At 39.6% G+C, this 15,512-nt stretch overlaps 1 gene segment (V, D, J or C); it reads left to right on the top strand.

Annotated features, from left to right (window-relative positions):
- Positions 1-3,744: 3,744 nt before the first annotated feature.
- Positions 3,745-15,246, top strand: LOC112604948. The segment is given in 2 exon segments: positions 3,745-3,793; positions 14,804-15,246. Coding segments are annotated over 2 exon segments (408 nt in total).
- Positions 15,247-15,512: the final 266 nt, after the last annotated feature.

Here is a 15,512-nt window from a genome sequence, read left to right as displayed (position 1 = left end):
CTGAAGTCCCAATAGAGCCTACATCAACTGGGGAGCTGTGGCAATGATGACCAATATATCTGTGATTCAGACATGTACTGTGAATGGTATGAGCAGAATTTATCAACAACAAAAGCTACATGAGACCTCTGTATGGGGAGTTTCTACTTTTCTAGACGAGCACCCATAGACTGCACATGTCATGAAACCACAGCCCCTGTTCCATGGAAAATACTGTCTGTGAGTAGAGGCTGCCTTGTGCAATGAAAGAGGCACAGCCAGATTCTCCTTTCACAGATGGGTTTCTCTGCCTGTGCCAAAGCAGAACTTGGGTCCAAATGTCAAATTGGCAAATACGGCAGGGGAACAAAAAGTCAGGTAAGCATCAGCTCAATTAGAAAGCTTTTCCTCACTCTGGAATTTTAGATTACCTAGGCCTCATTCTGTCCACTGTTCTCTGATGTTATAATTTTATAACTTTTGTATTTTTTGTACCTTTTGCTGTGGTTACTTTAAGGCTTTTAACCACAATATTATTGTAATGGGAGTGGAGATAACTTTTTCAACTAAATAATGTTTTAGAAATTACAATTTTGGTGTTCAATTGTCATGAAAATAATAAATGGTTTTCAACATATAAGTACATGCACTACTTTCACACAATGTAGTCATTACATGAAAACGAACCTCATTCCTATCTTCTAGTAGTAATTGTATAGAAAATATATAGCTTGCAGAGATGACACTTAAAATAATGCCCTAAAAGTATTTATAAAGTAATCATGACATAATATGATCAAAGTAAAGAGGCATTTGAATCAGCAGGACAAGATATTCTTTTTCCTTGTTAAGGAAGTAAACCACATTAGAAGTGACTGTGTATTCCAAAACAATGTATTCTGTGTTGAAGGAAGATAAAATTCAATTTTTAAGGAGAGAAATCCAGAATAAAATGGATTATGGCAAGACATTTGTAACATAGGCAAAGAATGACAAACCTTCAAAGTATTTTTCTGCACATATTCCAAAGTGGAGACACACATCCAGCCAAAATTCTAATGATTACATATTCACAATCCCTTCTGTGGGGTCTGGAGATACTGCACGTACGACGGTTAGCAAGACACTCACTGGGACCCTGCGTTGTGTGATGGCCCCACATACAAACCTCAAGGAGACTCAGTCTCTCAATGCAGCAGGAGCAGCTGGGGTACCCAGGGGACATGTCCACACCAGGTGGGCTCAGTTAGAGATGGCTGGAGAGCCTTCAGGAAGAGGCCATGAGGTTTCAGTCACAAACACTGGCTCCTCCTCTGTGTAAACAGGGGTCAAAGCCCTCCAGGACAACTCCTAGAGCCTCTCCCCTTTCTCTCCAATTAGTGCACTGACATCCCACAGACTCTCCAGGAAGTGGCTGTCATGTCCTCCCTGGAACTGCCACTAAAGTTCCCTACTGCTGTCATGAATGCAGGGACACTTAGTCACGTCACTGGGAGGGGACCCTAGTGTAGCCTGACCTCACGTGCTGCCACTGATGACTTTCAGAGCACTTCTTTCTCCCTTTGCTGAGTGACCCTCACTGTCACCAACCATCAGGAGAACGGAAAGCTGCCGGCAAGGCATGAATTTGGCTGTTGAGCAAATCAAAGCTCACAGGAGTCTCAAACGTGTACACCACATAATAATCTTTTCTGATAATACTATTTGGACTTTTCTTTCTTTCAAATCTGGAACTAATGGAGAATATTTTTTGAACTCTTACTAACACTTAGTATATATGTGTAGTAGGTAGTAACTAGTTTGGCTACTGGTTCATTTTGTTTGCATGTTTCAGGCCATGATGCGGCATGTTAATACTGAAGACAAAGATACATTTTAGAATTAAGCATACTGTACATTGTCTCTTTCCACACCACTGCAGACAATATGCACAGGGGATGTGCATATTGTCCCTTAGGAAAGACCTTCCCCTGTGAGTCTGGGAGAAAAGCTCAGCTGTAACCTTGCCTTGACTCTTCAGTTCATCTTCTCACAGTGAGGTTCCCTGCTCAGCTCCTGGGGCTGCTAATGCTTTGGGCTCCCGGTAAGGACAGAGGAGATGAGGGAGGAGAACGGGGTGGGAGGGTGAGCTCTGGGGTCCCACTGCCTCCCATGTGTGTTCGGTCCATGTGTTAGATGCATGTGTCTTGTGCTCCAGGATAGAATGTGTGGGGGCACTTTTACATGTGAAAGAGTGAGGAAGATTCCAGAAAAAGCAAGGACCCAAGCTCTGGTGCAGACTCTGACTTGGAAAGAGGAGGGTGGTGTAAGTGACTTCCATAGGGCAGCTTGGGCCTTCAAAATGTCTCTTTTTTTTAATTGAATTTTTTTGGTGCGTGAATCAAAATTACAACCACCCCCCAACACACACACCGCAATACAATTTTTTAGCATTAAAGATATCACTGTAGAGAAATTATGATAATGTCTCATGATTTACATAACCTTGTACTTCTTTTTCATATTACTTTAGGATCCAGTGGGAATATTGTGATGACCCAGACTCCGCTCTCTCTGCCCGTCACCAATGGAGAGCCGGCCTCCATCTCCTGCAGGTCTAGTCAGAACCTTTTACATGGTAATGGATACACCTATTTGTATTGGTGCCTGCAGAAGCCAGGCCAGTCTCCACAGCTCCTGATCTATAGGACTTCCAATCAGTTTTCTGCCTTCCCAGACAAGTTCTCCTCAATGGGAGGAGAGAGTAGACCAATCATCCCCAGATATGTCATAGGACTAGTTTCAACCTTTGGAAGCTAGCCTATATCCTATGGTTAAATAGGCATTTGTGATATGACCTGGAAATACATTTGGATAAGAACTTCACTAACAATTGAGTCACTAAAGACTTACAGCCATGTGTGATGCACCACTTAACCATGAGTTTGCAGTGGTTGCAGGTCAGGGACAGGTTTTATGCTTAAAATCAGTAGGGTGGAGGCTGAGGATGTTGGCGATTACTACTTCCACCACACTCTACAATATCCTCCTACAAAGGTTCAGCCCCAAACAAAAGCCTCACAACTTGCATTGTCCCAGCTGCCCAAATTAGTTCCTTCACTGAGTAGTAGACAGGATATATTCTCTAAATCTATGTAAGAGGAAGATGTTGGTGAACTCAGGGAATTAGTATGAAGCTACACCTCAGGCATCACACATAAGAGCACTTCAGGAGTCGTAGCCTTAGCATGGGCAGAACCTATAGAAGATGCAAGTGCCTTCTGAGCCAGGAGACAGGAGGAAGGAGGAAGGGAAAGGTAACTTAGCACTGATACATTTTTCGTATTGTTTGGCTTAGCAGTTACTAGCATATATTTAACAGGAGAATATTTGGTGGTGTTAACACATTGCCTTTCTCCCTTTCCCCAGTTGTTCTTTACACTTGTTCTTGGCACACATTCTCCTCCAAGACTAGAGCATGCACAGAGTTTTATGTTACTGTTCTTATGGGAGTAAAAAGAAAAACAATTCACATCCTTGCTACTGAATTAGGCTGGGATGCCCTGGGCCAAGTTGAAAATGTGAAACATAAGAGTATGAATATTTATTAACTTTTATCTGGAACTAAGATACTTCTCCATGAACCAGTCCTGCAGCTGTGCCCAGCTTGCTCCATCCCCTGCTGATTTGCATGTTCCCGGAGCACAACCTCCTGCCCTAAAGACTTATTAATAGGCTGATCACACTCTGCGCAGGACTCAGTCCCAGTCAGGACACTGCATGGACATGAGGGCTCCCGCTCAGCTCCTGGGGCTGCTGCTGCTCTGGCTCCCACGTAAGGAAGGAGAACGCTAGGAGTTTACTTAGCCAGTGTGCTCAGTATACAGCCTGACCATTCAGGGAAATCATCTTATAAATAGTTGTGTGTATATTGGTTTTTATGTCCCAGGAGTCAGATGTGATTTCCAGATGACTCAGTCTCCATCCTCCCTGACTACATCTTTAGGAGACAGAGTCACCATCACTTGCTGGGCAAGTCAGGGCATTTGCAATTATTTAAGCTAGTATCACCAGAAACTAGGGAATCCTCCTCAGCTCCTGATCTATGCTGCACCCAGTTTGCAATCTGGGGTCCCATCACGGTTCAGTAGCAGTAGATCTGGGACACATTTTACTCTCACCATCAGCAGCCTGCAACCTGAAGATTTTATAACTTATTGCTGTCTACAGACTTACAGCAGCCATCCTAGAGTGTTACAATCATAAGATAAATCCCCCAGGAAGCAGAAATGTGAGTCATTGCTGCCTCAGGTGCTTCCACTGGGGCCTTCATCTGCTGAGAGTGTTTCTCAGGTTCAGCCAAGGTTTAAAGGTTTTCGTGGAATTGGCCAGAAGTCTCCTCTGCATTCTAACTCTTTTTCTTCCTGCTCAGCCCCAGCAGCACAGACATGACACTATCTCTCCTGATTTAATAAGGGATAGCAATTACGATACCTGAAGAATCTGTGTTATCACATCCATCTGGGTCATAGATCAAAAGAGAAACCACTCTACAGATTGCAAGTACAGGGAATTTACTGTTTTAATACAGGGAATTAGAGTTGAATATACAAAACTGAGGGTATGGTAGTCAGAGAAGCTGATACTAGAAACAGGGAAATCTCGAGATCTGCCAGAAGCCAGAGTTCATCAGCCCCTAAAGGCATGGGCTGTCTAACCATGTGGTCTTCTTTGTCTTGGAAGTCCAGATGCGAAGATGAAGATCAATTGATGCAGCACCTCACCAGGTGATTCTCCAATCTTCATCTCAGTGAACATGTTTGCCTACAGGTACCAAAGAATACTGAATCACCTTCTTCTTAGCTTCAAATATGATGAGAGGGCTTCTCTTTGAGCAACTCTACAAGAAACCATAGTGGGTTAAATGGGTTTTAGAAAAGGTGCTTTTAGGAGCTGACAGTCAAGTAGGATAAGTATTTCCCAAAATCTCAGAATTTTCCAGGTATGGGGTGGCTTCAGAATACATTTGAATGTGCTTCCACATATTATTAGAAAGTCTGGGATTATTGCAAGAAAATTTTATTAAGTCATAAAGTAAAAAATAAAATGACAAAATTGCTTAAAATACGTAACAATCATTTGACAAATGAAAAAAATTTTTTGACAAAACAAACAAGAACACTTGTAGGTGCACGTAGCATACTTTTTCCTTAATATAAAAGCACTTTGCTACTTAAAATTTGTCTGGATTTGAGTGGCATTCTCAGCGTCACTATGAACACAGTACAAATGCAAAGTACCAGATGTGCTTTAGACCTTATTGCATGATAATCTGCACTTCTACAAGTTAAACGGTAATGTACAGATGTTTTAAGAAGCCAAGTTTTAGAAGACATTTACTTCAGCTAAAGATTTTTTTTTCCCCACAGTGAGACCATTTATATTAAAACCACTTAAAAATACATGCTGCTTTATTTCTAATTAATGCAAAATTACATTTGAAATCATTTTTAATAATCTAAAAGTTGGAAAACAATTATTTTATCAATGAATCAAATACTTTGATAATTAAATGCAGTAAATGTTTTTAGAAACTTTAGGACTTAACGAAGTGAAAGAATAAATTAAATTGTGTTCATTGTTTTAGAGAACATTAGGCTACCATTTGCCTGGTCAGCTTTGTTTGAAAATTGTGTTCCATTTTGCTGCATTCCATACAAATGTTGTGTCTTGGCTAGGCCCTTCCTTGATCCCAAATGAAACACAATCTAAAGGCTGAAGAACAACCCTGCTAAGCCCTTCCTTGATCAGCCATATCATTGTTATCATGAACATCTATGAACAAGAAAATACCTGCTTACTTTTATTATGCACTGAGTTTTGAGCAGTGGATAAGTGCACATTTCCATAAGTGCACTTTTTCCATAAGTGAGGTGAATTTCACATTTTAATTCATATTGTTTAGTTTTACTTTCTTCTACCTGTCTTTATAAATGGATGACTCAATATTTATATTTATGCCATCAGATTTGATAACATACATCTATCTGTATGACTGGATGTGTGAATATTATATTGGTCAGCTTTCACCCAGGTGGTCAGGTCTGAAAAGGCTGTTAGCTCAGCCTGAGTGTAGAATTTCTATCTTAGGTCACCTAATTATATCCCTGTGTCTTTCTGTCTCATGAATTATCTAGATTCAGTGAATGGTGTATGGTACAAGACTTGTAGGGACTAAATTAAGATGTGTGGTCCCATTTCTTTTTTTTCTACCCTCAATAAGCCTAGTTGTTTTTGTGGGTGTATGAGAAAATATGGTTGGAATGAAGAGTTATTGGAACTTTATCTCCCAAGTATGCCTTTCATTTGCTGCCTAGGGATATTTTCTGAGGGCCCTAAAGCTTCCTCAAAGAGCAACACTCAAGTAACCCCAGTGATGCAGGTGCAGGGATGACCACAACTGCACAGATGAGCAGCACCCAGGTTCGATACCATTTCCCTGAAGACAGGCAATCATGCTGTCCATGCAGGTGACAGACAATGATGCTGTCCATGCAGGCAGGGAACAGCTCCTTGGGTGATCCTCTAATCTACACACCACTTGATTCTGTACAATGCTTACCAACCCAGAGTCAGGTTCTCTTCTCCTTAATAGATCTGAGAACCTCTGTTTACACCCTTGAATCTCATTTCATATATGGCTGCTCCTTTCCTTTAACCAGTTAAAATCTTTTGCTTTTTCATCTTTTCTCTAGGTATCAAGGAAGCAGTTTTATTAATGCTGCTCTAAGTTTCAATTGGATCTTCATTCAATCTAGAATTAGAGCCAATAATATTTATCTAACTGTCAAGATGTTATCTTGGCAGGCACTGCAATCAAATCCATTGTGTTGGAGACAGAGCTTTAATGCTTATAGATTATGTGACATTAATAAATTTGCTTATGTGAAACTTTGGCATTAGTAGAATCTACCTAAAAGGTCTCTTTACAATTTATACAAAGTAAAGCATTTAGAATAATATCTAATCATAATATATGCTGGTATTAATTTTGTTGTTACTATTATGATAACATTTAGCAGTGCAATAATCATTATTATTATCACTCGACTAATTTAGAAGAGAGTTAGGACAAACAGTCTTAACTCTAATCCAAGGATGTTTCATCTATAGCCACATTAGTTTCTGAGTTGGGATTTTCACTGACTGGCTCACAATTCTTAAAATGCTAATGATTTGTTCTTGATCTATATTAACTTGCTCAGACCTTCAATCATGCCCACTCAGATGTGTCCAGTGCATTTCTTCTCAACATTCATTATCATAACTTTATCCTGTGAAAGGTTCGAATGTCATATTGTTGTCCTTCCTTACATAATCTTTATTCTGTCTTTTTAACCTTTTCTCATTTTTTCTACTCCATCTTCCATAACTCAAAAACCAAATCCCAGGTTTTTCCCAGGATTGACGTGCCTCTGTGCTAAAGATGTTGTTCATTCTCTTACTTTCTGGATTTCTACGGGGACAAATTGTTTCAAACTCAGGCCCTTCTGATACCTCAGAGGTATAGGGCATAAAAAAGAAAGCAAAAGCATATGTATGAGTGTGATTTGGCAAATTGAAAAGTCACTTCACCTTTTTGTGAAGTCATCTATTTTTTCTTGCAAGGGTTTTCAAGTTGTGTGTATATTTTTAAACGTGTATGACTTCTTCAAACACTTTTCTTCTCTAAGTCTTTTCCTTCAAAAGCCGCAGTCAGATTAACTGTATCCAGTAAAGTATGATTGGCCCTTCTCTGATAACCTCTCTCTATAGACCCAAAAGTTTCCATTCTCTTCTAACATTTTTGTTTTATTACCATCCAAAGACAAAATTCTATTAAATTTTCAGATAATAAATTAGAAATTTGGAGAAGTACATATTTCTAGAAATAACTGTTATGCATATGTACCACATATTCTTTAACTGAAGAACCAGAACCTCGTATTTCCAGAAAGAGTGTCTGAACTGTGTACATACTAAAATGGTACAAATGGTATCTCAGTTTCCTCAGTAGAAGTAGCTTAGGGCAAGCTGTTCCTACTCATTTGATTCCTGCGGTATTCCAAGTGCTAGAAATTTATGTTTTCCCAAACAGTCGATTCAGTAACTGCTGTTCATTTGTTGATACCACTACATTTTAATAAATCTCATTCCTCTGTTTTGTTTTTTTTCAGGCTATTAACATTTAAGTGGTAAATGGCCATCATCGTAACATTTGCCATTTAAAAGCCAACTCATGTATTTGTTCAATATTCTCTATTGTGCAGTAAGTGTGAAGAGGGTTAAAGCCTACGTAACATAAGAAAAAAACAGTTTTAGATGGGAATAGATTATTTCTCAGAAAGTCAGCAAATAACCAAATACAAAGAGTGATAGAAGCAGCTGGCTTAGTTAGCTTTGTCCAAGACCTCCTTTCAGAAACCAGAATCTTTGGGACACAGCAAAAGCAGTGTTTAGAAGGAAATTTATAGCACTAAATGCTCACAGGAGAAAGCAGGAAAGATGTAAAATCGACACTCTAACATCACAATTAAAAGAACTGGAGAAGCAAGCGCAAACGAACTCAAACGCTAGCAGAAGACAAGAACTAAGATCAGAGCAGAACTGAAGGAGATAGAGACACAAAAAACCCTTCAAAAAAATCAGTGAATCCAGGACAGGAGCTGGTTTTTTTTTTTTTTTTTTTTGAGAAGATCAATAAAATAGACAGAATGCTAACCAGAATAATAAAGAAGAAAAGAAAGAAGAATGAAATAGACACAATAAAAAATGATAAAGGGGGTATCACCACTGATCCCACAGAAATACAAACTACCATCAGAGAATACTATAAACAGCTCTACACAAGTACACTAGAAAATCTGGAAGAAATGGATAAATTCCTGGACAGATAAACTCTCCCAAGTCTAAATCAGGAAAAAGTTGAATCCCTGAGTAGACCAATAACAAGGTCTGAAATTGAGGAAGTAATTAATAGCCTACCAACCAAAAAAAGTCTAGTGCCAGATGGATTCACAGCCCAATTCTACCAGAAGTATAAAGAGGAGCTGGTACCATTCCTTCTGAGACTATTCCACACAAGAGAAAAAGAGGGAATCCTCCCTAACTCATTTTATGAGGCCAGCATCACCCTGTTACCAAAACCTGGCAGCGACACACACACAAGAAGGAAAATTTCAGGCCAATATTCCTGATGAACATTGATGCGAAAATCCTCAATAAAATACTAGCAAACTGAATCCAGCAGCACATCAAAAAGCTTATTCACCACGATCAAGTTGGCTTTATCCCTGGGATGCAAGGTAGGTTTAACATACGCAAATCAATAAATGTAATCCATCACAGAAACAGAACCAGTGTCAAAAACCATATGATTATCTCAATAGATGCAGAAAAGGTCTTTGATAAAATTCAACACCTCTTCACGTTAAAAACTCTCAATAAACTAGGTATCGATGGAACGTATCTCAAAATAAGAAGAGCTATTCATTGCAAACCCACAGCCAACATCATACTGAATGAGCAAAAGCTGGAAGCATTCTTGTCAAATACTGGCACAAGACAAGGATGCCGTCTCTCACTCCTCCTATTCAACAAAATATTGGAAGTTCTGGCAAGGTCAATCAGGCAAAAGAGCGAAATAAAGAGTATTCAAATAGGAAGAGAGGAAGTCAAAGTGTATCTATTTGCAGATGACATGATTGTATACTTAGAAAACCCCATCGTCTCAGCCCCAAATCTCCTTTAGTTGATAAACAACTTCAGCAAAATCTCAGGATACAAAAATCAATGTGCAAAAATCACAAGCATTCCTATACACCAATAATATACAAACAGAGAGCCAAATCATGTGTGACTCCCATTCACAATTGCTACAAAGAGAATTAAAAACCTAGTAATACAACTTACAAGGGATGTGAAGGATCTCTTCAAGGAGAACTACAAACCACTACTCAAGGAAATAAGAGAGGACTCAAACAAATGGAAAAACATTCCTTGCTCATGGATAGGAAGAATCAATATTGTAAAAATAGCCATACTGCACAAAGTAATTTATAGATTCAAAGTTATCCCCAACAAGCTACCATTGACCTTCTTCACAAAATTAGAAAAAACTACTTTAAATTTCGTATGGAACTAAAAAAGAGCCTGCATAACCAAGACAATCCTAGACAAAAAGAACAAAGCTGGAGGCATCATGCTTCCTGGCTTCAAACTATATTACAAGGCTACAGTAACCAAAACAGCATGGTACTGTTACCAAAACAGATATATAGACCAATGGAACAGAACAGAGGCCTCAGAACGATGCTGGAGAATGCTTTTACACTGTTGGTGGGAGTCTAAGTTAGTCCAACCATTGTGAAAGACAGTGTGGCAAGTGCTCAAGGATCTAGGACCAGAAATACCATTTGACCCAGCAGTCCCATTATTGGGTATATAGCCAAAGGATCATAGATCATTCTACTATAAAGACGTATGCACACGTATGTTTATTGCGGCACTGTTCACAATAGCAATGACTTGGAACCGACTGAAATGTCCATCAGTGAGAGACTGGATAAAGAAAATGTGGCACATATACACCATGGAATACTATGCAACCATAAAAAAGGATGAGTTCATGTCCTTTGCAGGGACATGGATGAAGCTGGAAACCGTCATTCTCAACAAACTAACACAGGAACGCAGAACCAAACACTGCATGTTCTCACTCATAAGTGGGAGTTGATTAGTGAGAACACATGGACACAGGGAGGAGAACATTACACTTTGGGGCCTGTTTGGGGGTGGGGGGCTAGGGGAAGAAAAGCATTAGGAGAAACACCTAATGTAGATGACAAGTTGATGTGTGCAGCAAACCATCATGGTACGTGTATACCTATGTAACAAACCTGCACGTTCTGCACATGTATCCCACAACTTAAAGTATAATAAAATTTTTTTTTTAAAAAAGGGTTTCATTGTTCATATTCATTGATCACCATTAATAGAATATGTTGGCATTTTGTAATTCCTGCTGTGCACTGAGGATGCGTCCCATTGGTTTTTTGTTTGTTTGTTTGTTTTTGCTAAAAATAAAAGATATGAATCTAGTCAGTAGAAGATTTCAAACAAATGCAAGTTAAGGGATTCTCCAAAATAACTTGCTGGCACACTTCAAAAGTTTCAAAATCATGAAACACAAAACTAAAAAACTGTCACAATTTGGGAAATATTAAGGACACAATAACTAAATGCAATATAGGATTTTGGATTTTTTTCTGGAGCATAAAGAAGGAGATTACTGGAAAAATCAGTGAAATACAAAGGGGATTTCAAATTACTTAACTAATAGCCTTGCATTTATGTTAATTTTCTGGTATCACTACTTATTCTATAGTTATGCTTGATGTTGACATTATAGAAGAAGAGTGGAAGAGTACATGAGAACAATCTTACTATATTCTGCAAATTTTAAGTCTAAAAACATTTCAATATTATTAAAATATATAAATAAAAATAATTAAAACAAAACAAAAGAACATGGATTCTTATTAAACAATTTCACAAGATTCATCATGTTTTCATATTTGTGTTTCAATCATCTGTTAAAGACAATCCTGGCTCCCATAATGTAGAGAATTTTCACTTACTTGGTCAGTTCTAGAATATGCATAAGGTATTTTACAGATTTGTAGTGCATTCCCTGAAAATGTGAAATCTAGTGATTAGAGTTACATACATATTTTTTTTTTTTTAGCTTTTCTTTTTCTTTTTCTTTTCTTTTTTTTTTTTTTTTTTTTTTGACAGAGTCTCACTCTGTTGCCCAGGCTGGAGTGCAGTGGCGCCATCTCGGCTCACTGCAGCCTCTGCCTCTCAGGTTCAGGCAATTTTCCTGAACCTGAGGCTACAGGTGTGCATCACCAAGCCTGGCTAATTTTTTGTATTTTTAGTAGAGATGGGGTTTCACCATCTTGGCCAGGCTGGTCTCAAACTCATGAGCTGAGGTGATCCACCCATCTCGGCCTCCCAGCGTGCTGGGATTACATTCATAAGCCACCGGGCCCTGCCAAGAGTTAATAATAATAATCTTGTTAAGTGCACGATTTCTCTTTAAACTGTGGGTATAGAGTTCAAAGTCTTTACTTCAGAATCACTTATGTTTTAACATATATCTACGTCCTTTCAGTGTTGCTATCATATTCATTAAAATTCATTTTAGAAGGCATCTCTCTTTATGGTGTCACAAAGAGTTTGTTAAATTCTCTCAGCAAAAATATATGAGAAAGACAAATTAAGTATAAAGCTAAAAAATATCAAATCGATTTCAGCGCTCTGAAAATTGGCAAAGTATAAAACATTTAATAATGTATATTATTCAAAACAAATGAAAGAAAATGTTTTGAGTAAGGAAAGAAATTATATCTGCAGCCTTTTGCCTGGGATTGCTCCCTTCCCCTTCCACTCAGTCAGCTTGAATTGCAGATTTAGGGTTTTAATGAGGATGTCAGCAGAAACTAGCAGCTTGCTGCCAAAGAGAGTGGACTAGAGTTGGGTTGGAGAGTCAAGCAAGATCCTTCAGTGTTTCCAGCTATATGTGATGAATTCTGCAGGAAATGAACAGAGCAAGCTAGTTCAAGCTGAGGGCTCTAGCTGGGCCATGTGGTACACCAGCTGAAAGTTACTAGTGGATTCCTGGAAGTGATGGAATGATAGAATTGCTAAAATAATGTCTGCACACATTTCTGGTGACTTAAAGGCTGCCTGTATGAATAACAGGGATCAAAGGTGGTGCAGTGAAAAGTAAAACAGAGGGAGATAAGAACTGGCTACATTTTGTATGCACTTTTCAGAACACACACAGATAAATAGGTTTGTGAGTTTCACACATTTGGGCAAAATGTATGCCCAGCTCATTGCTATAATCTTCTTTTCCAGGACCTTGGCCAGCCAGCTATTCAGAAATCCATATGTATACTTGACTCCAGACACTTCTCTATCTACACTAATTTGATGAACATGTGCTCTGCTCAGATATAGGATAACTCAAGGTAATATTTGACAGCCAGCCATGACCGTTGCTATAGTGTGAACACAGTCCACATGTAGTTGGACAAATATATGATGCCAACCCATTCAAGAGGAAGCCCAGCTTGTTCTCATTGCGGCTTTGATTTTCTTTGTTTTTGTTTGTTTTCTTTTTCTTTTTTGTATTCTCTCTCTGCATTAGCTGTTCAGGAAAACCCATGATATCATAGACAGCTGATGCAGAGGTGTTAAAGTCAGAGAGAAAAATGATACAAGGAACTGGAACATCTGTCTATGGAAATGAAGCATGCCTTCTGAATTTACTTGAACCCAGTTACTAAACTACCATCTGCATCCTAAGCTGAGCTTCACCTGACCTTAAAATTGGTGAGAGTGACATTCTCAATTTATGAGGGCAGCTTAGTCACTTAATTCTTTAGTCAAACAGTCAATTACTCAAGGACATGCCTACAAGGACCCTGTGATATTTTGAGAGCTGCATTTTGAGCAGTGAGTTGTTTGTTTGTTTATTTTGGGGACATTTCAGGATCTTGCTCAAGAACTGTAGAGATTTTTTTTCTGTGACTCTTTTCTGGAGCTTGCATGGAGTTTTACAGAGTTTCCTCATCTAATATAGATTATCTAGCACCAGGCAATGTGCTGGATCACATGGCTGAAGTGACAGAGGCATTTGGATTAAAACTCAAACTTACTGCAGAATCTTTTCTTTCTCAGAGTTTATTCATGAAAGACAGCCTCCTAAGTTAGCTGATGAATGGGATGGTGTAGTAAACCTAAGTGCGAAAAGCGTTGTCAACACTCTAGGATGGCCTAACCAGCACTGGGCTTCATTGCTAGTGGTTGGAAGTACAAGGTGCAATTATTTTTCCTCACTTTGAAGGGGATGAGGCAGCACGACTCATACCCCTTTTATAAACCCTTGACATTTTCACTAACGTGACAAGCCCTTGACGTTTTGGGGGATGCATTCCCCCCCCCCGTAGAGCACATGTGTTTTCACAAGAAATTCAGAGCTCTTACAATGTCCAGCTCATCCCGTCTAATTACCATGATGTCATCAATACAGTGTTGTATGGGGTGATGCTTTGTGGAACGTTCACAAAGCTTTTCCAGCCTACATTGCGACAGAGAGCAGGAGAGTTAACATAGCCCTGGGCCGAGACCTAGGATGTGACCTGCTGTTCACCCCAGATAACTGCAGACCCTCCCACAGATGGCTACGGAGTCTGCCTTCACTCTGGAGCTGGGCCCTGGATCTGGTCAAGCCCTGCCGGAGCCTCAGCGCAGCTCATCCGCAGGCGCCAGCAGAGGGCGCTTCACACACTCAAGGAAGGGGTCGGCGGGCGCTCTCCTGGCAATAGTGATTTCTGTTTATTTAAACCAATAGGACATCCCCGTAATTTGCATATATCGTTCCTCTTACACGTGAAAAGGCCCTGCCTCTCGGTATCTTAAAAGAGGCTCTTTCTCTGGGATGTGGCATGAGCAAAACTGACAAGTCAAGGCAGGAAGATGTTGTCTCCATCACAACTCATTGGGTTTCTGCTGCTCTGGGTTCCAGGTGAGAATATTTCCACAAAGCTAGGTGGAGGTATTATTTCAATCTGAAATGTCTTTCACTGGGGGCCCTGCAATAGGTGATTTTTCGCTTGATTTTAAAATCCTAATTTAAAAAATGTAATGCATATTCTTTCTTCATGTCTAGCAAGATTAGAGATGATTTTCATACACACATATTTATGTTGTACTAATGTTTGCTGTATAATTTCAGCCTCCAAGGGTGAAATTGTGCTGACTCAGTCTCCAGCCTTTCGGTCTGTGACTCTAAAGGAGAAAGTCACCATCACCTGCCAGGCCAGTCAGAGCATTGGTAGTAACTTACACTGGTACCAGCAGAAACCGGATCAGTCTCCAAAGCTCCTCATCAAGTATGCTTCCCAGTCCATCTCAGGGGTCCCCTCAAGGTTCAGTGGCAGTGGATCTGGGACAGATTTCACTCTCACCATCAATAGCCTGGAAGCTGAAGATGCTGCAACGTATTACTGTCAGCAGAGTAGTAGTTTGCCTCACACTGTGTTACAACCCAGAACAAAAACTAGCTCAGCCTGGTTGAACAGAGAAACTGGGTGATACCCTAGAATACTTCTGATCGTTGCAGGTGCTTCAGGGGCAATGAGTTAACCAATACAATGAAGTCTGACTCACCCAGCAGAGAGGAAACTAGAGTCACTGCTGCATACTTTCATCTTTTAAAAAATAAATTGCTTTATTTTATTTATTTCAATAGTTTTTTGGGGTATAGGTGGTTTTTAGTTACATGGATAAGTTATTTGGTGGTGATGTCTGAGATTTTGGTGCACCTGTTACCCGAGCAGTGTATACTGTACCCAATATGTTGTCTTCTAGCCTTCACTTCCCCTTTTATCCTTCCTCCCCAGTCCCCAAAGTCCATTATATCATTCTTATGCCTTTGCATCCTC

Source organism: Theropithecus gelada, chromosome 13 (genome assembly GCF_003255815.1).
Source record: "Theropithecus gelada isolate Dixy chromosome 13, Tgel_1.0, whole genome shotgun sequence".
NCBI lineage: Eukaryota > Metazoa > Chordata > Mammalia > Primates > Cercopithecidae > Theropithecus > Theropithecus gelada.
This window is presented reverse-complemented; position numbering and strand designations above follow the sequence as displayed.